This window comes from Spermophilus citellus (assembly GCF_964194105.1).
Source record: "Spermophilus citellus genome assembly, chromosome: 7".
In the NCBI taxonomy this organism is placed as follows: Eukaryota; Metazoa; Chordata; class Mammalia; order Rodentia; family Sciuridae; genus Spermophilus; species Spermophilus citellus.
The window spans coordinates 34,501,408-34,528,316 of record NC_138188.1 but is presented as its reverse complement, the minus strand read 5'-3'; the positions used below and the strand labels follow the sequence as shown (position 1 = coordinate 34,528,316).

Sequence of the window (26,909 nt, the reverse complement as noted above, 5' to 3'; positions counted from 1 at the left end):
AATTACAATTACCTTATATTAGACAAAGGTGCTAAAAGCATGCAATGGAGAAAGGATAGCATCTTCAACAAATGGTGCTGGGAGAACTAGAAATCCATATGCAACAAAATGATTGAATTCCTTTCTCTCACCATGCCCAAATATCAACTCAAAATGGATCAAGGAGCTAGGAATCAAACCAAAGACTCTGCGTCTAATAGAAGATAGTTGGCCCTAATCTTCATCACGTGGGGGCAGGCCCCAAATTTTTTAATAAGACACCTATAGCACAAGAATCAACAAATGGGAGGAATTCAACTAAAAAGTTTTTTCTCAACAAGAGAAATAATATGTGAGGTGAATAGGGAGCCTACATCCTGGGAACAAATCTTTACCCCTCAAACATCAGATAGAGCTTTAATCTCTAGAGTATACAAAGAACTCAAAAAGTTAAACAACAAAAAAACCAAAAAACCCAATCAACAAATGGGCCAAGGACCTGAACAGACACTTCTCAGAAGAGGATATACAATCAATCAACAAATACATGAAAAAAATGCTCACCAACTCTAGTAATCAGAGAAATGCAAATTAAAACTACTCTAAGATACCATCTCACTCCAGTAAGAATGGCAGCCATTATGAAGTCAAACAACAATAAGTGCTGGCGAGGATTGGGGAGGGGGTACACTCATGCATTGCTGGTGGGACTGCAAATTGGTGCAGCCAATTTGGAAAGCAGTATGGAGATTCCTTGGAAAGCTGGGAATGGAACCACCATTTGACCCAGCTATTCCCCTTCTCAGATATACCCAAAGACCTAAAAAGAGAATACTACAGGGACACAGCCACATCAATGTTTATAGCAGCACAATTCACAATAGCTAGACTGTGGAACCAACAACCTAGATGCCCTTCAATAGATGAATGGATAAAAAAAAATGTGGCATTTATACACAATGGAATATTACTCAGCACTAAAAAACAACAAGATCATGGCATCTGCAGGGAAATAGATGGCATTAGAGCAGATTATGCTAGGTGAAGTTAGCCAATCCCTAAAAAACAAATGCCGAATATCTTCTCTGATATAAGGGGGGTGACTCAAAATGGGATAGGGAGAAAGAGCATGAGAAGAAGATTACCACTAAATAGGGAAGAGAGGTGGGAGGGAAAAGGAGGGAGAAGGGGAATTGCACGGAAGATGGAAGGAGACCCTCATCGTTATACAGAATACATGTATGATGTTGTGAGGAGAAAAAAGAAAGTGTGTCACATTAGATTGGGTAGAGAGAAGTGATGGGAGGGGAGGGGAGGGGAGGGGAGGGGAGGGGAGGGGAGGGGAGGGGAGAGGAGGGGAGAGGAGGGGAAGGGAGGATAGGAAGAGTGACAGAATAAAGTAGACATTATTATTGCTGTATGTATACAGATGACTGTATGACCAATGTGATTCTGCAACCTGTACAATCAGAAAAATGAGAAATTGGGCTGGGGATGTGGCTCAAGCGGTAGCACGCTCGCCTGGCATGCATGCAGCCTGGGTTCAATCCTCAGCACCACATACAAACAAAGATGTTGTTTGTGTCCGCCGATAACTAAAAAATAAATATTAAAAGATTCTCTCTCTCTTTAAAAAAAAAAAAGAAAAACGAGAAATTATACCCCATTTGATTCAAATGTATGAATTGTCAAGATCATCGTACTGTCATGTGTAGCTAATAATAAATAAATAAAAATTGTGATACAAAAAAGAGAGAGAGCTCATGTATAATGACATAATTTGGTGTGAACATACTTTATATACGGAGTTACGAAAAATAGTGCTGTGAATGGATAATTATGAATGTAATGCACTCCACCATTGTCATGTAATGAATGAACGAATGAATGAATGCATGAATGAATAAATAAATAAATAGATTGATTCTCCTTTCCTAATCACAGATTTAATCTCAGCTATGTGAAGGTTTACCTTTTCATCTTGGTTCCTGTCAAAGACCTAGAAGCAACTACATAATTATAAAGTTGTCATACATTAATAGACTTCCTCTTAAATGTTAATATACATTACTTTTTCTCATAGCTATAATCTAAGCATAAAAAAGGCTCCACCAAACTCATACTAATCTCATTAACCTGGATTTTATAATTAGCTGTATAGACACAAAAGAAAAACTTAAATTAGAACTTAATATGAAATATAAAATTGTAGTAAGTGATGTCTGAGTGGGTAATCTTCTCATTTGCTTTTTTAGTTCCCAGAACCAGCAAACTCTATCTCATATTTATTTTAAAATGATGTATTATTTACTTTTTTGTCTCCCTCCACCCATTCACATGTAACCTCCACAAGGGCAGGGAATTTTGGTTACAGACATAATTCCAGGGACCTTATTAAATGCTCAAAACTAGCAGATATTCATTTATTTTTGAGAGAGAGAGAGAGAGAGAGAGAGAGAGAGAGAGAGAGAGAGAGAGAGAGAAAATTTATTTATTTTTAAGTTTTCGGCAGACACAACATCTTTGTTTGTACTTGGTGCTGAGGATCGAAACCGGGCCGCACTTATGCCAGGTGAGCGTGCTACGGCTTCAGCCATATCCCCAGCCCCAAACTAGCAGATATTTAAACTTCTAAAATTCCTTCCTACTGTCTCAAAACTTTCTCATTACCCTCACTCATTTTCTTCAGCCAAGTCCCTAAACTTTGGTCCTTTTGAGTTCAAAATACAACCATTCCTCTTTTGAAACTCTTTGGCATCCTTGTTTCCATCTTATTCAATTTTGTTAAGTCTACAAACATATTAGAATCTTCTACTCCAAAATAAAGTCACTTCTGCTCACAAACTCTTGAGAATCTGAATCTTTATATCTGCCAGTGCTATCAAAATTACCCAATTAAAACATTATGAAAATTGTGCCATCACCTTACTGCCAAATCTGAATCTTTTAGAGTCCCCAGTCTTCTCAATATCTTCATGCAGCAACCAAGATCATAGACCTCTCTCTCCAGTATGTTTTCTTTCTCTGAACTTTCCTCTGAGTATCCTGTTCTCTCTCCTGACTACTTACATATTCTTTTTTTATTTTTAAAGGAAAAGCATTCTTTTTTCTTAACCTTTATTTTTTTTTAATTTATTTTTATGTGGTGCTGAGGATCAAACCCAGTGCCTCATACGTGTTAGCCAAATGCTCTACCACTGAGCTACAACCCCAGCCCCTACTTAAATATTCTTGTATAGCCTGTGTGGGTTCCTCTAAACCTTGCTATTATGATGTACTTGTGTGTTTTCCTTTATATGAAAGTGAAATTCTCGAGGACAGAAAACTAAATCTTATTCCCTTGTATCTCCAATGCTTGGTAGTACCCACATTAGTAGTAGGAACAAAGTGAATGTTTACTGAATAAGTAGGTGAATAGGGTAGGTTCCTGGGTTAAAAGTATTTTCCAAAATGACATACCTGGCCTCCCCTCTATTTCAAGGAAATTATACACTTTCATTTTAACTTCTATGTAGAAGATGCTCAGATCTATTTGCAGCTCTAAGCTCTTTCTGGAATTCAAGCACCAGAATTCCAATTGTCATTAGATAGCCACAGATTATATTAGCATCTCAAACCCAGTACTATGTCCACATAAAAATAATCTCTTTTATACTCATAAATCAATTTTCTCTCCTCTAGTTTTCTGACTTTTGGTTAACAGTTTCATCATTCTTAAAAATTTCTACATCAGAAGTAATTATCACAGTAGGGAACTCCAGGGCTCCCACTAAATACTATCAGATTTAACTTTTGCAAAACCCTGAAACTTATTAAAAAAATGTATAAAAACTAGGGCAAGGATTAGTGAAGAAAGCTAATGCTGTGTGCTGTGGGTCATATTAAAATGCCTGCCTACCATTCCCCACACTCCAAGTCAGTATAAGGCTGTAAGGGCACCAACCTGCACTCCCAATGCCTGAGGGAGTGACACAAATTTTTAAACAATTGTGATTGTGGGTTTCAACTTGTCTGGCAATTCCCGGAAGAACTGGCACAATGGTTTGCCTTGGGTTTGCCTTATTGGAGCATTCCCAGGGTTAGGGTGTCTTCCTGGGTGGCTTTTAACTAAATCTTTGCATTGATTCAGCAGCCCGAGGCAAGGAACAACAATTGAAACAAGGAACAGATCACAGAAAGCCTGAAAAGGAAGATGATGGGAAAAAATATACATAGAATAATAAGGGATTTTTTTAAAGCTCTTGTAAATACTAGATGTTATGGTTTGGATGTGAGGTGTCCCCCAAAAGCTCACATGTGAGACAATGTAAGAAAGTTCAGAGAAGAAATAATTGGGTTATGAGAGCCTTAACCCAATCATTGAATTAATCACTTGATGACTGAAGGAAGGTGAGGTGTGGCTAGGGGGAGGTGGGGCACTGGGGGTGTGGCTTAGAGGAGGTGGGGGCACTGGGGGTGTAGCTTTGGGTGCACAGTTGTATCTGGCAAGTGGAGATCTCTCTCTGCTTTCTGATGGAACCACTTCCCTTCACCACACTCTTCTACCATGATGTTCAGTCCCACCTTGAGCCCTGAGGAATGGAGCCAGCTGACTATTGTCTGAGATCTCTGAAACCATGAGCCCCCAGAATATTAAGAAAATTCCATGTATAATGGCATTTAGAAGAATAAAATAATATAGAAATAAATTTAGCCTAATAAGTATAAATTTACACAATTATAAAATACTGCTGAAAGAAATCAAAGAAAACTAAATAAATAGACATCCTGATGCTAAATTTCAGATTTGGCAAGGGACTTTAAGTAGCCAAAACAATCTTGAAAATGGAAAAGGTGAAAGACTCATCAGTTTTGTGCTCAACTTACAACAAAGCCAAAATAATCAAAATAGTGTTGTGCTAAGATAAAGGCAGACAGATGAACAAAACCAAATTTTGAAATTCCTGAAACTCATCAGCTATGGATGAGTTGTTTTTGTCAAGGGCACTAAGACCATTTGATAAGGAGAAAGAATAATCTTTTCAATGAATAGTACTGGGGAAAATCCATATACAAAAGAATGACACTGGACTCCACATCATATATAAAAATAAACTCAAAATGGACCAATGACCCAAATTTTTTAGAGCTAAAACTATAAACTCTTAGAAGAACATACATCATGATTTTGGATTTAGCAATGGATTCTTAAGTTATTGACACCAAAAGCACAAGGAACTCTCCCTCTCAAAAGAAAGAAAAATTATTTTCTTCATTGAAAATTAAAAACATTTATGCACAAGGATACTTTCAAGAAAATGAAGCCAGATGTTGTGGGGCATGCCTTTAATCCCAGTTACTCAGAAGGCTGAGGCAGGAGGTTGGCAAGTTTGATGCCAGCCTTAGCAACTTAGTAAGACCCTGTCTCAAAAAATAAAAGGTCTGGGTGGGCAGGCCATTGATAGAGTGCACCTGAGTTCAATCCCTAGTATTGCAAAAAACACAACCTACAAAAATAGGTTGTATATTATAATTCTGATTAACAGTCTAGAGCATAAAAAGAGCTCTTAGAAGCCAAAGATAAAAACAATTAGAAAAGGATACATAAATAAATATTTTTCCAAAGAAAATATACAAATAGTCAATAAGCACAAAAAAGTTGCTGAACATCATCAATCATTAGAAAAATGCAAATCAAAGCCATGCAATAACTTCATACACACTAGGATGGCTATAAACAAACAGATAAGAAAGAGAAATGTTGGAAAGGATATAGAGAGACTGGAACCCACTCACGGTGCTGGGTAGATGTAAAATGATATTACAGGAGACAATTTCACAGTTCCTCAAAAAGTTAAACAATTACCATATATTCCAGCAGTTCCTTCCCCAGGAATATACCATCAAAGAACTGAAAATAGATATGCAAACAAATACTTACATATGAACATTCACAGCATCATTAATCATAATATCCAAAACACGAGAACTTGAATTTTTAAAGAGTACAATTCAGTGATATTGTCCAACAGATAAGTAGAAAAACAAAATGTGACATCGATCCATAAAATGGAATATTATTCAGCAATTAAAGGGATAAAGTACTGATACATGGATTAACATGGATTAACGTTGAAAGTATTATGTTAAGTGAAAGGCACGAGATCATATATTGTATGGTTCCATTTGTATGAAATATCTGGAACAGGTAAATTCAGAGAGACAGAAGGCAGATTAGTGGTTCCCAGGGGCTAAAAGAGAGAAGGGAAGTGGAGAGTGACCGTTTAACAGGTACAGGGTTTCCTTCTTCAATGTTGTTTTGGAATTAGAAATGAAAGGTTGTTGATGTTTATATTCGATATTAATGAATTGCATATTTTAAAATGGTTAATTTTATGTTACATGAATTTTACCTCTTCTCTTTTTAACCCTTGTACTCTAATACTAAGTTATATCCCCATTGCCCACCCCTACCAAAATTTTTTAGGTGTCTTAAAGCAAATCCTTAAGAGTTTTCTTACCATATCTCCTTAGTATCAACACTGTTTCCATTACTGTCCTTCTAGTTCAGGCCTATTATGTAGTACATGACCTTCAATACCCTTTAAATGACAGCAATTTCCTTCCTAATCTCTCCCTAATTCAACCCATCATGCATCCTCATCAACCAGTCTAATCATTCTATAAATACAGTTACAATCACACTAATACCACTGCTCAAAAGTCAACAGTAGGGCTACAGATGTAGCTCAGTGGCAGAGTGCTTGCTTAGCATGTGTGAGGCCCGGGTTCTATCCCCAGCACTCTAAGTAAGTAAATAAGAGAAATACTCTGCCTAGAGTCTACTGCCCTCTCTGTAGAGTGTTCTCAACCTTCCTTTCCAATTCTATGGTACAAACTATTTTCAAAAAGCATAAATGTTGAATCAGCCTTTGAGTTTTAATTCCAGCTCTACTACCTAATTAATTATGGGATCTTGAGCATGTCATTCCACTTTTTCTGCGCTTAGAAATATAGAAAATGCCACTTATCACATAAGAGTGTTGAGAGTTGAATAAAATAACACACAATAACTGTATAGTAAATACAGCAAATGTCAAATAAAAGCATATTTCTAATAATGCTCTTCACTAAATCTTAATGAAAGTGGGCTGGCTTTAAATTCCCTAAAATGTTTCCACTCTTCATGACTTAGTTTACCCTGTTTGCTAGTTTCTTTCCTAAAACCTCATTAAAACTCCAGTCTCCCAACTCATAGTCATTCAAAAGCATCATATCAAATAATAACTTTATTATTAATATTCTTGCTCCATGTTTCTCAATATCCTTCATTTTCCATGCCTACTCCCAATGACATGTGTTAAGCTCTCCTTTTTTTTTTCAAATATCCTAGCACCCTGTATTTCTGAGGCACCTGCATTAGAGACATTGGTCTTTTAAGTCCATCTACTAGAGCATAAGCTTTCCAGGAAGAGTGTTGTATGCCTGGCTGATCTTTTGCATTTCTTATACCATCAGTGTCTGCACACAGCAGACACTCATACTACATGTTTGTTAAACGGAATATGGGTATACAAATACAAAAATATTTTTCTGAAAATGAAGACTAGTGTAGAAATAATTTTTAATTCTGAAAGAGATAATGTCTAAGATGAATTATATATGATCAAGAAAGGAATGAAGAATTTTTGGACAAATTCAACAACTAAAATGTTACGTGAGAAAACATCAGGAAGAGCCTATTTTACTCTTAGAGGCCAGAAATATTTCAAAGAAGAACATAAACTTAGAATATTTGTTTTCTATACAGCACAAAACCCTTTGTGATGTCTTCAACCTCAGACCCATTTCTCCCTGACAAAGACACTACAACTAATTTGCCACAGGAAGCTATCAACCTCCTCAGGGTTATTTAAAACCCATGCTCTTTGAAGGGTCTGGGGCTTGTACTTGATGTTTTTCTGCCTAAAACACTGCCCATCCTCATTCTCCAAGAAGTAGTCTAGATTATCTACTCATTGAAGATTTCTCTCTCCCCCTGCAAAACAGTTCATATATTATTCCTTTGTGCCATTACTATTCTTTGTATTTTAACTGGAAGACCCCCTATATACCATTATTTGCTTCCTTGAGGTCAAACATTTAATTACCTTTCTATCCTCTATCCTCTGTGTCTGACCCATATTCAATGTTCTTTAAATGTTTATCATGTGACTAACTGAACAAATGCAAGCATACTGGTAAGCAATTTTTGAGAAGGGTCTGTATATCAGTCTTTGTTTCCAAAATGATGGAACTTCCAATCTCTCATCATCAAAGTATTTCACAAAGCTGTATAAACAAAATGTGTTAGCATCTCTCAGCTTCTCAATTATGTTATAATCAGCAACAATTAGATCTTTTCACAACAGGTCTTCCTTCAATCAATATATTCTCTTTTCTAAATCCTTCCCTGTCTTGTTTGTTCAGGCTACTGTAACAAAAATATACCATAAATTGGGTAACTCATAAACAAGTGAGATTTACTTCTCACAGTTCTAGAAGCCAAAAGTCCAAATTCAAGGCACTGACAAACTATATCTAGTGACAGCCTGTTTCTCATGGATCGTACCTTCCTTTAAATGGCAGAAGGAGCAAACAAGGTCCATTGGGCCTCTTTGATAAGGTCATTAATACCATTCATGGCAACTATGCCCTGATGACCTTGTCACCACCATTTAACACTATTACATTGATGATATAAATTTCTGAATATACAGCCTGGTTATTGTTAGCTTTGCTTTTGAAAAAAATAGTATTAGTACAGCCTCCAATCTTTTCCTCACTACTACCTACTAGTCTTACTTCTCTATTTCTATAGCAATGTTTCTTAACCATAACAATGCATTATAAGTTCCTCAAAAGTTTGTAAGAATCTGGATAAGCACTGTGAATGCTTCACCTTATGTAATAGCCATTCCTATTCTAGGGCAAATCTTTGTACCAATAACTCTTCCCCTTGTACCTGGTTTCTAAATCCTTGATATACTGGATGCCAGTATTTGGTAGTATCACAGTTTCTCAATAGCACTGTTAAAGTGTATCTATCCAAGTGGATAAACTACATCATGCTTTAATTAGCTAGCACACATAAAAGGGAACCATTGCATCCCTTCACCTGAGTATCTCTATCATGGACTATGATGAAATTTTAGCACTTAACATTACCACAACAGCTCTTACTAAGTCTTTACTCATGTAAACTGCTACCAGGCTAGGGCCTCACCAATCTTAGTTTCTTGTAATACTTACTGTTCCAGCATCAGGTCTTTCTGGCTTGAAGCATGTCATTTTTTTCTACATCTAAGTCTCTGAGTAAATGTTCAACAGAATGGGTCCACAGAAAGTATCACTTATGCTTTTTCAAATTCCTCAGTAAAACTATTATATGTTCTTATTTTGCTACTTCTTTAAGACCAATTTCACCCTCATGGATTTCCCCTGATTCCTATGATACACATAAGACCACTTAAATTGTTTACCAAAACTGTAAGACTTTTAGAGTTAGAAGGGACTTTCCAGGATCATCTAGTCTTGCCTAACTCTATTTACAAAGAACAGGAAATCAGAAAAGTTTAGTATCATACCCTAGGCTAGTAAGTAGTTTATCTGGGAACAGAACTAAGGAATTCTAAATACAAGTATGTGATACTCTTTCCATTACAGGCTTTCTTGTATTTTTACTTAAATGAAATAAACTATTGTTTATTATTATTTGTTTTATCTAAAACAATGTTCAATTTTTGTTTTAACAAGTATTCTGGTTACCACCCAAAGAGAGCACATATCCTGTTTCCTTTACTTATTTAAGTCCGTTCAGGGAATAGGTGAATGGCTAACCTATCTCTACTCTGAAAAGCTGGCAAAATAAGCAGAAATTTTAAGGTGCCACAGGGATTGAGGAAAGGAATATTTTGGCTACAAATCTTAGATCCTGGCCCTGGGACTATAAATATATTTAAGAGTAACAATTAACTTCCTAAGACTCAGACAAGAGAATAATTTTATCATTTTATTAATAAGATGATAAATACTAAATCACTGTATCACAATAATTTTTATACCATTTCTGATTGATTTATGGTCAACATTACTTATGACCACACCTACATATAGAATCCATTGTATTGGTAATAACTAACAACTATCATCTACCTCCCTATCAGAAAATAAGCTGTGTAAGAGTTAATGTTAGTTTTTCACTCTGATTTTTGCCTGCTTTGGGTAGACGTACATAAATGTTTTCATAAATAAGTTCTCTGAAAAGAAAACTAGTCCCAAATCTGGAAATGTACAGCTAAAAAAATGTAATAATTCTCCAAAAAGTGAACAGAAGTTATGAGACATTCCACAAAAATACCTCATGTCCTAGCCACCAAAGCTAACAAAAGAAATAAATGAATCCTCATATTAAAATTATAACATTCTTTTTCAACAAAGTGCTTACTCCTCTTCGTTTTGCCCTTTTCCCTGGAATCTCTCGTCAGGTTACCCTTTGTTTCCTTAGATTCCTTGTGCATAAGAGACTTCTACAACAACTCCTCTGTTCATTTTTTAGAAATACCAAGCAAATAGTCAAGGAGATCTAATAAGTTCACTCCTAAGGATCATAAAAAGATTATCAGCAGACATACAGACTAGACTTTTTAAGTTAGTACAAGTATTTTACTAATGCTTTTACTAAATGTTACTTTACACAGTTTCTACAAAATCTAGAAGTAGCAAAACACTATCATGTTAATTAATTCAAAGGATGAGGATACAGGAATTTGTTCACTCAATCACTTTTTCTAATGTTTTTAGTATGTTTACAATTGATTTATTTCACTTCAAATGTCTGTGCTAAGTTGAAAATTACTGAATTAGAATTAACTGCATATAATCCAAAACATTGGATGTCCTTTTCCTATTTGTTAAATTTTCAGACCAAAGCGTTTTAAAATTATTTTATTTAGTAAGTCAAAACTAATTCTTGATATATTACCATCATTTAGCTTACATTACATAAACAATACTAAGTACTAACTTATATAAACCCAAGTTCTTTCCATAGTCTCCCTTAAATTCACCAAAGTGAAAAATCTAAATCAAAAACAACAAAATTACAGATTAAAAAAAAAAAAAAAGAATAACTTACTGAAAAACTCTTTTAAGGTGTTTAACCAATCCATCTGAATAAAAATCCTGTGTTCTCTTGTAAGTTTGTTAACACAGCTCAGGATAATTCTCAGTCAGCTTCCTGGTCTGTTCTGCAACACTGAAACTTCCCACACCCAATCCATGTGACCTGGCTGACACCCAAGCAATAGAAAGTTTTTCTGAGGCTTCTCTCTTTCCAAAACCCTCCCCCAACCCCAAAGTAGAAAAGAAGCTATAAAGCAAGTAAATCATCATGGCCAAAAATGTGACCTTATTATTTACAATTATTTTGGAAGAAGAAACATTATAGCACATATATATTTTTTAATAATTAAAAATATATTCACACGTTCATCCTTTTGTTTCCTCCTTTTCCTTAACTCCCAAACATTTTAACTAACTAGTTAGACTAGTATCTATACTAGTATAATCACTGTGAAACAAGTTAATTATATGGGACATTTAAGTTACCAAAAAGGGGTACAGGGCTGGGGTTTAGCTAAGTGGTAGGGCACTTGTCTAGCATGCATGAGGTCATGGGGTTTGATCATCCCTCGTACCCACCCCACCAAAAAAAAAAAAAAAAAGCCAAAGGGGTGCAGAAACTCTTGAAAAAAAGGAGAAGGCAGACAGATGCAAAACAAGATTCATATCCTTATACAGGCTAACTACAGATCACTAATGTAAAGCCATGTTTCTGAACACCCTGGAATATAGGTAGCAATAACTATAATATTATAATAAAGTTAACAACAATTTCTTAAAATAGAGATAAGTCTTTGGCTCAGAGACTGACATTATAAATACTTAATGGAATTCTAACTTTCAATTGTACTGTATTTTAGCTTTCGCTGTACCATAGTTAAAAACATTAAACATTTGTTTTATATTGCTGACAGTTAAAAGACCTAGAATAACAATACTGTTGAATAAGAAATAAAAACTAATATAAAGCAGTGAGTCAAATAATTTTACATATTTGGGGACTGGGGTTGTGGCTCAGAGATAGAGCACTCGCTTACCATGCGTGAGGCACTGGGTTCAATCCTCAGTACCACATAAAAATAAAATAAAGATACTGTGTCCATCTAACTAAAAATAAATATTTAAAAATTAATAATAATAATATTGCGTATTTGTCAATCATGCTACAATGATCCCAAACTATCTTTTACAGGAGGAATTTTTCTTTTCTTCTAGAACAGTTAAGCAACGGCATTTCTGCCTGAATAACAAAATTAATTTCTATCCCTCCCAATTCCTTCCTGTCAGCTAAGAAGAATTTAATTAAGAACATTAAAAAAAAAAAAAAGCCAGTCTTCAACGGTACATATTTCCTTCCTATCAGCTTAGCCAAGTCCAGCGTGAAGTAGCTACTGCTTGCTGCCTCTGAGCCTCACTTAAAGCCAGTAAAATCAACAAACTTAGAGGAAGAATAGAGGGGGTAAAAAGGGAATCAAAATAGGAAGGATATCAGACTTTTAGATGCTAATGATCCACAAATGTTTTAAAATAAAATGGTTTGTCTTTTAAAGTGAAGTTCAAAATGTCAATTCATTAGATATTAAAATTTAGTAAAGTGCCATTTAAAATAAATTGCCTCGATTCCCAAGAAGGCTATACTGTGTTGTACTTACTTTTCCCTGCCTCAATAAGAGGCACAATTTGCCTCTAAGTCTAAACTCCAACAGGATACTCCGAATCAAGGAGCTATAAGGTCAGAGTTAATTCTGCTCTTTAGTACCACTTGACCTTTGAACTTGGACCTGGATTTATAGAAACTACTAACTCTTATGACTGTCACAAGTCTCCTAGCTTGAACACCTGCTATAAAACCAAACTTATCTAATGATTAACTGAAATTCCAGTCCTGGCCTTTTCAAGTCAATTTTTCCCACTGGTGTCAATTTTGTACAGTGAACCAAGTTCCAGAATCCATTTAAAAGGAATTTGTTTTTCTTTCAATACAAAAGCAACTTACCTAAAGTGTCCTTTAGGTTTTTTACAATAGATGCTTTCCGAGCACTGTTTTTTCTTTCCACATAATTAGAAGGCACAAAACCTGTTTTATTCATGGAATTTCGAACTCTCCACCAGGATTTAGAATCATCCAGAAGCCATAATCTCTCATTCTTCTTGATGTCCAACTCTTGTTCTTGCTGGGCCACATAATCAAATTTGGCTACTACTACCACTTCTTCTGCCATCTTTTAGCAGCTTTAGCACTGTAAACAGAAAATATTTTTATATGAAATTCAAATAGTGGTAGTCTACATGCTTTTTCAAAAAAGACATCAAGACTACTGAAATCAAGGATATTGAAAGGCTAAAAGTAAAACTACAGAAAAAAATACAACAAATAATAATTTTAAAAAACTTGTAGTGTTATATTAACAGTGATGTTAAATTAAGGCAAAAACCATTACTAGCTATGAAGTTCACCAAACAAATGACAAAAAGTTCTATTCATATAAATAAGATCAAAACTTTTATATACCAAATAGCAGAAACCTGAGCAGTGTTTTTCTTTCCACATAGTTTGAAGGCACAAAACCAAAATAAATATACTGAAAGAACCATAAGGAGAAACTGACAAATCTATAATTACAGAGGGTAATTTTTAATATTTACCTCAGTAATGAAACAATCTAAGAGACAAAAACATTAAGGAACTGATATCACAATAGTAAGTTTGATCTAATAGACATATACTTCTAAACAGAAGAACAGATATGGAACATACCACAAAAATAGATCAAATACCAGGCCATAAAGCATGTTTCGCCAGGCACAGTGACACGCCTATAATCCCAGCAGCTCGGGAGGCTGAGGCAGCAGAATTGTGAGTTCAAAACTAGCCTCAGCAAATGAGAGATACTAAGCAACTCAATGAGACCCTGACTCTAAATAAAATACAAAACAGGGCTGGGGATGTGGCTCATTGGTCAGGTGCCCCTGAATTCAATCCCTGGTACCTCAAAAAAAAAAAAGTCTCAAAAACTCTCATGTAAATAGTATCCCCTTCATCCATATTCTCTGGCGACCATTAAAAAAAAGAAAAAAAGACAGCTTTTTAAGAAACCTTTTTGGAAACATCTAAAAACACATGAATTTAAGAGGGAATCATATAGGGTTTGGAAAGTACTTAGAAGTAAATGATAATGAAGACTATAGTCCCACTTTGTTGATGCAGCAAAGGGACTATGTAGAGGGAGATTTTAAAATAGTAAAAGAAGAAGAGCTAAACATAGGGCTGAGGAGTGTAGAGTGTAGTTCAATGGTAAGAGCCTACATTTAATATGCTTGAGGCCTTAAGTTCAATCCTCACCACAAAAGAAAGGAGGAGCTAAAAATTTAAATTAATGAACTGAGCACTTATCTTAAGCAGTTGGAAAAATAAAATCTAAAGAAAAATAGGAAGGGGGGCTGGGGATGTGGCTCAAGCGGTAGCGCGCTCGCCTGGCATGCGTGCAGCCCGGGTTCGATCCTCAGCACCACATACCAACAAAGATGTTGTGTCCGCCGAGAACTAAAAAAAATAAATATTAAAAATTCTCTCTCTCTCTCTCTCTCTCTCTCTCTCTCTCTCTCTCTCCTCTCTCACTCTCTCTTTAAAAAAAATTATTTAAAAAAAAAAGAAAAATAGGAAGGAAATAATACAAATAAGAGCAGAATTGCAGAATTTAATGAAACAGACAATAAAGATATACTAGAAAGTCCCAATAAATTGAAAATGTAGTTCTTTATCAAAACTAATATTTGAAAACATTTCTGAGGCAAAACTGATCAATTAAAAAAAGTACACCCAAATACCAGGAATAAACAAAGAATCACAATTATAGATGCTGAAAACATTCAAAAGATCCAGCACTACTATAAGCAATTCAAATCTGAAATCAAGTGAAACACAAATTTATAGAAAAATAAAAAGAAATAATACTAAATCAGTCATTAAGCAATCTTCCCACAATGCAAATGCTAGGTGATTTTTTAACATTTACCTCAGTAATGAAACAATCTAAGAGACAAAAACATTAAGGAACTGATATCACAATAGTAAGTTTGATCTAACAGACGTATACTTCTAAACAGAAGAACAGATATGGAACATACCATAGGTAAGTTCTAGGAACAAACCTTTCCAATTTATATAAACTATTTAAGAACAAATAAAAATAATTATAAGCCAATTTCACTCCTGAAACCAGATCAGATCTTTGCTTTCTTCAGAGATTTATTTGTGTGTGTGTGTGTGGGGGGGAGCGGTAGTGCTTAGATTGAACCTAGGGTCTACACATGCTAGGCAAGCAATCTACCACCAACCTGCATCCCCAGCCTGAGAGATACTTACATAAACAGCCACCAATTGCCTAGCAAGCAAATAAATTCAGCTTTTTATTTGGATATTGACCAGTAATCTCTTTTCAACAACCTTTGAAGCAAGTTTCTTTTTTTTTTTTTAATATCCTTAGAAAAATGCATTTTGATCCAGAATTAAAATGGCAAGCAAAGCCTCAAAATGAGTCACACATTGTTTACTCTTAAGCATGTAAAAAACTAATGCAAAAAAATGATTTGATATTCAAGAAACAATGATGAGGGCTGGAGTTGTCGCTCAATGGTAGAGTGCTTACCTAGCATATGTGAGGCTGAGTTCGAGCCCCAGCACCATATAATATTTGGAGGGATTATACAAAAATTTTAAAAAAGGTATTATCTCTACAACTAAATAAACAAAAAGAAACTATGATGAGCAGAGAAATCAGGAAAAAAATTATTTGTATTACTGCAACTTGATTTTGAAGTAATTTCAAACAGAAGATTTTCAACCAAGTAATTTTCAATTACTGGTACACTAAGGGAAAAAGTTACAACAATAAGCAATAGGCTATCTGAGAAAATGAAAAGCTAGAAGCAGAGTTTTTTTTTTTTTTTTCAAAAATACCTGGCAGCAACTCTGTGCCCCATAACCACCCATTTAATCCATTGGCTTAATGAAATTCAATTCTAGGTCCCAAGAGAATCTATTTTGAAACCTGACAAACTGATATGAAAATTTATCAAGAAAAGTAAACATGTAAAACTGGCAACAAATGTTCTGGAAAAAATGAGAATTGGTATGCTAACATTACAGGTTAGGTACCCAGCATTTCACAATGTCTGTTTTCCAAAATACCCTTCTACCAGCACCTCTTCTGTCACTAGCTTAGTCATGCAAGTTGGGAGGTTGATTCTACTTATAAAAGTAACTCTATAGACTAATCCAAGCCCCACCTGAATATTAGAATCACTTCCTGAACTTATCACAGGAGACCTACTGGGAAGTAGAGCCAGAGTTGCTAAAATAAGCACTGAAAGCTGCCCCCTGAACCTCCAGTTACTTGAGCTAATAAATTTCTTTACTAAGATAACTTTAATTGGATTTTCTGTTATCTTCAGTAAAGGCAGTTACCCTATCAGATATCAAAATGTGCCTTAAAAAGAAAAATGGAAGTCCCAAAAAACCAAAAGCCAAATGTTGTCTTTGATATGAGAATACAGAAGCATAATGGCAACTGGGTGGGGGAGGGGGGAAGCATGGGAGGATCAGAGGAACTTAGATAGGGCAAAGGGGAGGGAGGGGAAAGGAGGGGGCAAGAGGAACTTAGATAGGGCAAAGGGGAGGGAGGGGAAAGGAGGGGGCAAAGGGGTAAGAATGATGGTGGAATGAGTTAGACATCATTACCCTAAGACATGAATGGCGTGAAAATATTCTGTGTACAAATCAGTGTCTTGAAAAATTGTGCTCTCTGTGTAATAGGAAATGAATTGCATTCTTCCATCATGTATAATAAATCAGAATAAATTTTTAAAAATAAAATATTTTTTAAAATGAAGTAACTTAAAATAAGATGATACTAGTACAGAAACAAATAGACCAACAGAATATTCATTGAGGTCTACAAAATACACACATAGGTGGCTTTAGAAGCCCTCTTCTCTAATATACAAGTTTTGAGTTCTTATTTAGGCTTTTTAAAAGTAGAGTACTTCAAAGTAGGTGATGTATAATCTGAATATAGAAAAAGACATCGGTGTATAATCCCTCCAAATATTTAAATGTCTCTCCTAGACCAAATTCAAAGCAAGTAACTTTTTACAGTGATTTCCTCTGGTAAGTTGTTTCAAATCAATCAATCTAGTTTTCACAAAAAGAATTCTCTAATTTTAGCACAATTGTTTTGTTGTTTATATCATACATAAAGTTTTGACAAGAAGCACCTTTGAAGAAACTTTACATTTGAATCCCGGTGAGCAGATTCAATTTAATTGGGGAGAATCAAAATATGCCAATGTTATCAACTTATTATGCTTCACAATAGAAATGGATAGAGTTAGGCAAGTCAGTTAAGAAATTTCTACTCTGTACATACAAACATGAGAATTTTATATATGATAGGTGGCATTTCACCGAGAAAATTAAGTTATTCGCTAACTGATACTAAGACAACTGGTTATCTATTTGGGAACACACACACACACACACACACACACACACACACACGACAGAGGACTTTCACTTCTGGGAAGTGAAATTGTGACACAGTGGTCAACTCCCTAGGTTATATTTTTACCCGACTTGAGATGAAGGTCAGTAAAATAGACACATAAATTGGCACATACAAAATAATAGCAACCTGTGCTCTCCAAATAATGGGCCAAAAAAGAGATATCCTGGCAAGACAGAAATCTTTTAGGCAATAATTGCTCTGACTCCAGACAAACAAAACAGAGAAAATGTGGCCCCACCCACACCAGCAAAGTCCACGTAGGAAACCTAGACTTCCAACTTTTCAGAGGCTGTAATGAAAAACTTCAACCTCCTTTTTACCTACCAGACAAAATCAGCAGATATCAAAGACTTCAATATATTCAACCAAAGGATCTATTTAATGTTTATAGAATCCTCTATCCCAAAATAGCACTTTATCAAGTGTCCAACAAATAAATACCAAGAGAAACCATAGCTTGGGCCATAAAATAAAACCCCACAAAATTTAGATGAATTGAGATCACACAGTGTGTTCTCCAAGCACAATGGAATCAAACTAGAAATCAGTATTACAAAGTGCTACGGGTTGGACTCTACTATCCCCAGGATTCATGGGACTTAGTCCCTAATATGACAGTGTTGGGGTAATGAAACCTTTAGGACGCAGGGCCTTATGGTGGGTGATTAGATCATTAGTGGTACTGCCCTTGGAAGATACTAATGTAATTCTCACTGGAATGTGATTAGCTCAAGCAAAGATGGGTTGTTATAAAAGGAGTGAGACTGGCCCCTGAATCCCTCTGGCTTCATGTCTTGCTATGTGGTCTCTCCCTCTTGCAGACACCTGTTATGATGTAATTTGCCACAAGGTGACACAGTCAACAGGACCAGAGTACAAACTGACAGGACCATCAATCTCGAAATTTTAGCTTCCTAAACGATAAGCTAAACCAATCTCTTTATAAGTACCAAGCCTCAGGTATTTGTTTTAGTAACAACAACAACAACAACAACAACAAAAAAAACAGACTAATATACAAAGATAACTAATATACAAAGAAAATCACTTGGAAGTAAACAACAAACTTCTAAAGTAATTAATGGGTCAAAAAGGAATTTTTCAGGGAAGTCAAATATTAAACAGAAATTAATGAAAACAAAAATACAATCTAGAGACATTTGTAGGACACAGATAAAATGGAGCTAGGAGGAAATTTTATGGCACTCAAGGCAAACACAAAGAAGAACATCCTCAAATCAGTAATCTCACCCGCTTATACCTCAAGAACCTAGAAAAACATGAGAAAAATAAATTTAAAGCAAACAAAAGGAAGAAAATGATTAAGAGCAGAAATCAATAAAATCAAAACAAAAAAATTCAAAAACCAATGAAACAAACTGGTTCTTTAAAAAGATCAATAAATTGACAAACTTATCAAGAAATTAAAAAAGCAAATAACTACCTAAAAATCAAATAGGTGATATCACTATGGACCCCAGGATAATAAGGATGCATAATAAAAGAATACTACAAACAACTCTACACAAATTTGACAACTTAAGAAAATGACAAATTCCTCAAAAGCACAAATTACCATTACACATCCAATATGAATTAGATTACTGAAATAGTTCTATAACTGTTAAGAAAATTAAATTCATAATTTTAAAACCCCTCCCCCAAAGAAATTCCCAGGTCCAGATAGTTTTACCAAAGAATGCTACCAAATATTTAAAGAATTATCACAAATTCTACATAGTCTCTTCTAAAAAATTAGGAAGACACTTTCTAGTTCATCTTGAAGGTTAGATTTACCCAGATGTCTAAAGTAAATAAAGACAGTATAAATAAGAAAATCACCAATCAATATCCTTCAGGAATCTATATTCAAAAATCCTTGATAAAATATTAGCAAAGGGAATTGAGCAGTATGTAGAGAGATTTGACATTCCATGACCAAGTTGTTTTTTTCAGGTTTAATATTTTAAAATTGATAAGTAAATTTACAACATTAACAAGATAATATAGAAAAAAATCATATGAGCACATTAACTGGTACCAAAATACTGACAAAATTCAACACCCATTCATGATAAAAGCTCTCAGAAAAATATGGGGCTGGGGATGTGGCTCAAGTGGTAGCACGCTCGCCTAGCATGCGTGAGGCACTGGGTTCAATTCTTAGCACCACATAAAAATAAAGATATTGTGGTTCCACCTAAAACTAAGATAAAATAAAATAAAATAAAAAAGACAACTTCCTTGATTTGATAAATGGCATGTTCAAAAAAAGGTACAGTAAATATCATACTTAATATAGTAAAGAGATCAAATACTTTTTCCTCCTAATAACAGAAAAAAAGGTAAAAATGTCCACTCCCATCACTCTTACTCAAAAAAGAGATTTTTGAAGTTTTAGTTGGTTCAGTAAGGCAAGTAAAGGAAATAAAGGGCACCTAGATCAGAAAGGAAGAAATAAAACTATGCTTATTTGCAGACGATATGACTGACAACACAGAAGCGTCTAAGAAATCTAATTTTTAGAAACCCATATCCAACTCCTAATACTGTTCAAAATTATTAAATGGAGGCAATTAAGACAGAGGTAGCTCTAAAGCCCTGGGAAACTATGCAAGTAAAAAGAAATCTAACAAGAATTTTAAAAAAAAAATGAAACTTAAGCTCAGCCAACCACAGGCAGCCAACTGGGCTGGGCTATCCAACCTTTAAATTCCCACTGGGATGGTCCAAATAAGGCTAACTACAAAAACCTTAAACAAATTTTTAAAATTTCTTTGGAGTCAGGTCTCACTAAGTTGCCAAATCTGGCCTCAACCTCCTTAGCACAACAGATCCTCCTGCCTTAACCTTCAGAGTAGCTGGAACTAAAAGCATATGCCGTCATGCCTGGCTAACCTATCTGTTCACCTGTTTTTATTATGGTATTAGAGATTTAACCCAGGACACTCTACAACTGAATTACACCCCCATCTTTTTTTTTTTGTTTTTATTTTTAGACAGGATATTGCTAAACTGCAGAGGCTGACATCAACCTTTCAATCCTTCTGCCTCAGACTACAGAGCTACTGGGATTATAGGGATTTACTGGGATTACAGGTGTGAACACCATGCCTAGCTTAACCCAATAATTTAATGTGTGATTTCAGCAAGGTCACAGGACACAAGAGCAACCTGCAAAAATCAAATGAAGTTCTATGTACTAACAATAAACATCAAAATTAAAATACTATTTAAATCACTCAAAAATTTTTTAAAAAGGTAAATTAATGAAAATTTGTATGTTGGAAATATAGAATGATAATGAAGACATCAAAGAAGAGCTAAAAAGAGCTAAATAAAAGTGTTTATAGACTGGAAGACTAAACATATAAACACACACACCCCTTACGCAGTTTAATGAACTTCTTAACAAAATCCCTGCAAAAATTCTGTATAAGCAGATAATATTCTATATTCTATAATATTAATTCTGTTAATATTCTATAAATTAAATGGAAAGGCAAAATATTTAGAATAGCTAAAATAATTTTTAAAAGGAAAATTAAAGTGAGAACTGGGATCCCAAATTTCAAAACTTCTTAAGTAGCTACAGTAATCAAGATTATGTTGTATAGGCAAAAAGGATGAATGTGCAGATCAATAGAACAGAGAACCCAGAAGTAAAACCACAAATAATAAGCCTAACTAAATTTTGACAAAGGTGCACAAGTAATCCAATGGAGGAACACTGGTTGCTAAAGCAATTAAGCAACAGGACAAAAGATAAAAAGTAAAGTACCTGGACCTAATCTTGGGTCTTACACAAACACTAACTCAAAATGGATCATAAGCCAAGCTTGTGGCTTATGCCTGTAATTCCAGCTACTTCAGAGACTGAGGCAGGAAGACTGCACATGAGATGCCAGCCTGGATAATTTAGTGAAGTCCTGTATCAAAAATAAAATTTTAAAAAGAGGGCAAGGACAGATAGAATGTAGCTAAGTGGCAGAGTGCTTGGCTATATGAGGTAAGGCCCTGATATTTCAAACCCCAGTTGGTGGGAGGGGAGGATCAGTCTTAAATGTAAAACTATGAAAATTTTAGAAAACGATGAGGGAAAATCTTCAAGATTTAGAGCTAAACAAAGACTTTCACCCAAAGCAATACTCATAAAAGGAAAAACTCAACCACACACAAAAAAATTTTTAATTAGAAAAAAGAGCAAATAAATGATACAATCACTGAAAAAGATGTACAGATAGCACAAGCATACAAAAGATAGTAAGAAAATGCAAATTAAAACCACATTGAGACATCACTACATAAACATATCCGAATGGCTAAAATAAAAGATATTAAATGTTGACAAAGATATGCTGAATCTGAATCACATGTTAAAAAAGTAAAATGATACAGGTACTCTAAAAGATAGTTTAGAAGTTTCTCATAAAATTAAATATGCAGGTGGCTGGGGTGTGGTTCAGCAGTAAAGGGCTTGCCTCCCACATGTGAGGCACTAGCTTCGATCTTCAGCACCACATAAAAGTAAATAAACAAAATAAAGATACTGCATCCATGTATACCTAAAAAATATTTTTTTAAAAATTAAATATGCAATTACTATATAATGCAGCATTTGTACTCCTGGGTACCAAAGAAATGAAGACAAAAACAAAAAACTTTTACATGAATGTTTATAGCAATTTTATGTGTATTAACAAAAAATTAGAAATCATCCAGATGTCCTTCAACAGATGACTGATTAAAAACAAACTATAGTACATCTGTACCAAAAATGAACAAGACTAATATACAAAACAATCTAGATGAACTGATGGGGAATTATGCTGAAGGAAAAAAGCCAATCCCAATGATTACTTACTATAGGCTTTGTTTATATAACATTCCTGAAATGACAAAACTGTAGGAACAGTTGAATAGATTAATGATTGCTGGGGTTAGAGAATAGGGGAAGGAGGGCAGTGGGTATAGCTATTCTATTAGTTACCTTTCTGATACTCTAACAAAAACCTGAGATAATCAACTTATAGATAGAAAAGTTTTACTTCTGCTCATAGTTTTGAAGGTATCAGTACATGATCAGTTGGGCCCCAGTGCTTTAAGCCTATAGAGGTACAACATGGAGGAGTATAAAGAGTAAAACTGCTCCCCTCATGGTAAGGAAGCAAAAAGAATGAGGAAGAAGGGTTAGGGTCCACAATCCTCTTCAAAGGCATATTCCCAATGACTCAAAGACTGTAAATCCTACCTATTAAAGGCTCCAGCACCTCCCAATAATGCCACTATATTAAGCGACCAAGCCCTTAATATAAAGACCTTTGAGGGACACTTATCCAAAACACAGCAAGTATAAAAGAACATGAATGATTTTTGTGGTAAAGGAAATGTTCTGTATCTTGACTGTATCAAAATTAATATTCTGGTTGTGATGCTGTAACTATACTTTTGCCAGATGTTACACTGGGGGAAATATTTCACAATAGGTACATATTACTTAATTCTTCTACAATTTACTGTAAAAAGAGAGAAAGACAACTAACTGAAAGCTAGCTATTAAGAACTGTCACCCAGAAAATAAGGTAAAGATGAGGTAACAAGTGGGGAAATAGAGGAAGGAAAAAAATATGTTACAGAAATAAACAGGTATAAAACTACATTTACAGGAGAACTGCAACTACAATAATTTAAATCCAGCATATAAAGAAAAAAATGGGGGCAGATGGGGCTGGGGCTCAGCAGTAGCACACTTGCCTGGCATGTGTGAGGCACTGGGTTTGATTCTCAGCACCACATATAAATAAATAAAGGTTTATCAACAACTAAAAAAATATATATATTTTAAAAAAAAGACCCTTAAAATATAACTTTCCTTTGATGGCCATTTCTTTAGTCATGCACCAGATAAAAGAGGTAATTTGAATGTAAGTTCTAGGTAGCAGGAGACAACAATGCACAGTGAATCACAGTGACCTGAGTGTGATGGTAATCTCAGTGGCTTGGGAGGCTGAGGGAGGAGGACTGTAAGTTCAAAGCCAGCCTCATCAAAAGCAAGGCACTAAGCAACTCAGTGAGACCCTGTCTCTAAATAAAATACAAAATAGGGCTGGGGATGTAGCTCAGTGATTGAGTGCCTCTGAGTTCAATCCCTGGTACCAAAAGCAAGCAACCAAACAAACCAGAATGAGATAAAACAGCTTACACTGTGAGGACAACAACTGTCTCAAGCATGCTCTGGAACAAAGCAGAATGATCAAAGAACGTTTATGCTATTTTAACAGCCTTTTTTTCCTTTTGCTCTCTTTTGGCTAAGCTAGTTCAATTTATATAAATTAAATATGAAGTGATTTACTATACTTTGATCCAGCCCAGACTGGTTGTCCATTAATATTCTATATTCTCCTACTAAAGCTTCAGGCCCCTTTTTCCAACTGCACTGATGATTATTTGCAGTTAGATGCTTTCAGGAACTGAAATTGTATCTGTCTGTGTCTCTGCATCCATGTACCTAGCACCTAAACCCAGGGGCCCCAAATACCACTATCCAATTCCTACTTGCCATCAAGGGTTGGATTTCACCTACAAAACCTGAACTACTATCTTGATCCCTACTGACTCCCTACCCTGCTCTAATTAAGTCTGAAGTCCATAATGTTGGTATAATCTCAATCCCAAATTACAGAACTCACAACCATCCTGCCTGCCTTTTCTTACTTGGACTTATTTTCTGACCTCAATTTGTTTTTCAAATTCACCTCAAATCATCCCTAACTGGACCTATGCACAATCATATTTCTGGCCTTTTCTGATCTGGTTATCAGAAGAATAGAAGCCAAATTCAAAATAAAAAACTAAATTATTTCAAGATGTCACTACAAAAAACAAAAAAAATTAATGTTCTGGAGATCTTCATAAATTATATCATTCCCTATGACTGCACAGGAATCATCAGATTAAGTTGAAAAATACCTATTGGTTTAAATCAAAGGTCTGCATCCCCTCACAAAGGCTGCCAAAAATATGGCAACCTTAACAAAGAATATTTATTGAATGTCCATAATCCAAACATTTCCTAACACTTCCTCACAATAATCCTTTAAAGCTTTATCATCATTTCAGAAAGTATGATTCAGAGGTGAAGTTAAATGGCTTTTCCAACTTGGAAAACAACTGGTGGAAACTGCAAGTTAAATGTGTGTACTTTTAACTTTCCCATGTACTTTGACTTACCCTTCTACCTCTCAAAGAAAAGTAGTATACAGAGAAACCTAAACTATATTAGTGATCCCAAACCTTTTGGTCTCAAAAATCCCTTCACAAGACTTAAAAATTATTAAAGACCCCCAAAAAGCTTTTGTGTATATGAGTTATTATTAGAAATTAAAGTTGAAAAAAAATCAATGATTTATATAAAATATATTTAATCCAACACATTTTAACATTTTTATAAAAACATTATATTTTCCAAAACAAAATCATTAGTGAAAAGGACATTTAAAAGTTTTGTAATCTTTTTAATGTCTAACTTCAGAGAAAACAGAAAGGGTTTCCCATTTATGCATTTAATGTTTAATGTGCTGCAATATGTTGTTTCGGTTTAAGTAAATGAAGAAAACTTGGTCCTATACAGAAAATGTAATCGAAAAAATGAGTCCCCCAAATACATGTAGGAAAAAAAACTATAAAACTGATAAAACTTGAAAACTTCACTATTACTCTCAGTAATCAAACTAAAGACAAAAAAGCAGAGACACAGAAGTTCTAAACAACATCCTCAACCATTTGACTATTTTTACATAGCACTGTATTCAAACAAAAGCAAAATATATTTTCAAGTACACATGGAATATTCACAAAATCATATTCTAGACCAAAAAACACATTTTAATAAATTTCAAGGAACTAACACACAGCATAATTCCTTTCTTTTACCATTACAGAATTAAACCAGAAGTTAATCAAAAGCTACGAAAATCTCCTAGCATTTGGAAATTAAACATAACTTCTAAATAATTAATGATTCAAAGAGGAAAATAGAAAATACTTTGTACACATAAAAAAACCTGTTAGAGGCAGCTACAGCAAAAGAAAAATTATTGCATTAAAATGTGATAAATGTTAGAAAAGAAGGTTCTGTATCAATAGTATAAACGTCTGCCTTAAGTCTAGTAAAAGAAGGGCATATTAAATCTGAGGAAAGGACATCATAAAGATGAAAAATCAGAGACACTGAAAACAGATTACAGAAAAATCAAGGAAAACAAAAGATATTCTTTGAAAAAAATCAAGAAAATTAAGAACCCTCTAGCAAGAATGATCAAAATGACAAATTACTAATATCTGAAAGACAAGATATAATTACAGACCTAAAGATATAAAAATAACAAAATTATACTATGAAAAACTTTTATAAATTCAACAATTCACATAAAACAGAAATTTTCTTACAAGACACACACTACCAAACCTCACTCAAGATCAAATGTACATAGTTGGATACAGTGATACACACCTGTAATCACGGCTTCTTAGGAGACAGAGGCAGGAGGATCCTAATTTCCAGGCCAGCCTGGGCAACTTCACAATAACTTGTCTCAAAATAACAAGCAGCTCAGTGGTAGAGCACCCTGAGGTCAATCTCTAGTACCATAAAAATAAAATACATAACCTAAATAATCTATGTACAATAAAAACTCTCAACAAACTAGATAAAGAAATTCTTTAACCAGATAAATATAACATACAAAAAAACTTAGAGCTAATATCAAATATAATGATGAAAGAATGAGTGCATTCCCACTACAATCAGAAATAAGATGTCAGCTCTATTCCTATTTAATTTCATACCAGAAGTCATAATCACTGTGATGAAGGCAGAAAAAAGAAATAAAAAAATATAAATTGGAAAAAAAAATTAAGCTAACTTTATTCACAGATGACATAACTGTCTAGGTAGAAAACTCCAGGGAATCTACTAATGTTTTTAAAACTAACAAATAAGTTTAACTGCATGGCAGGATACAAGTCAAAAATTTGTTTCTAAGTACCATTTATAATAGCACTGAAAAATCAAATATTTAAGGATATAGCTAACAAAATATGTAAAGAAAAAGAACTACATAAAGGGAATGACAGATAATTTGTGCTCATGGATCAAGACATTCAATTTGAGGGAGAATCCAGAAGAAATATCTGTAAAAATCAACAACTCTTAATTAAAAT

General features: G+C 34.5%; 1 protein-coding gene across 3 annotated transcripts in view; it reads right to left on the bottom strand.

Moving 5' to 3' along the window:
* The window catches only part of NCK1 (NCK adaptor protein 1), an 80,673-nt gene that overhangs the window by 6,088 nt on the left and 47,676 nt on the right, over window positions 1–26,909 (bottom strand). For 2 of the 3 annotated variants that reach the window (XM_081300897.1, XM_081300898.1), the window contains exon 2: window positions 13,118–13,361. In XM_081300897.1, coding sequence (XP_081157023.1) covers window positions 13,118–13,343 — 226 coding nt within the window. In that variant the 5' untranslated portion in view covers window positions 13,344–13,361. Of the gene's footprint in view, window positions 1–11,134; window positions 11,282–13,117; window positions 13,362–26,909 lie in introns of those variants that run through there. The other variant, XM_081300899.1, reaches the window with a different exon arrangement.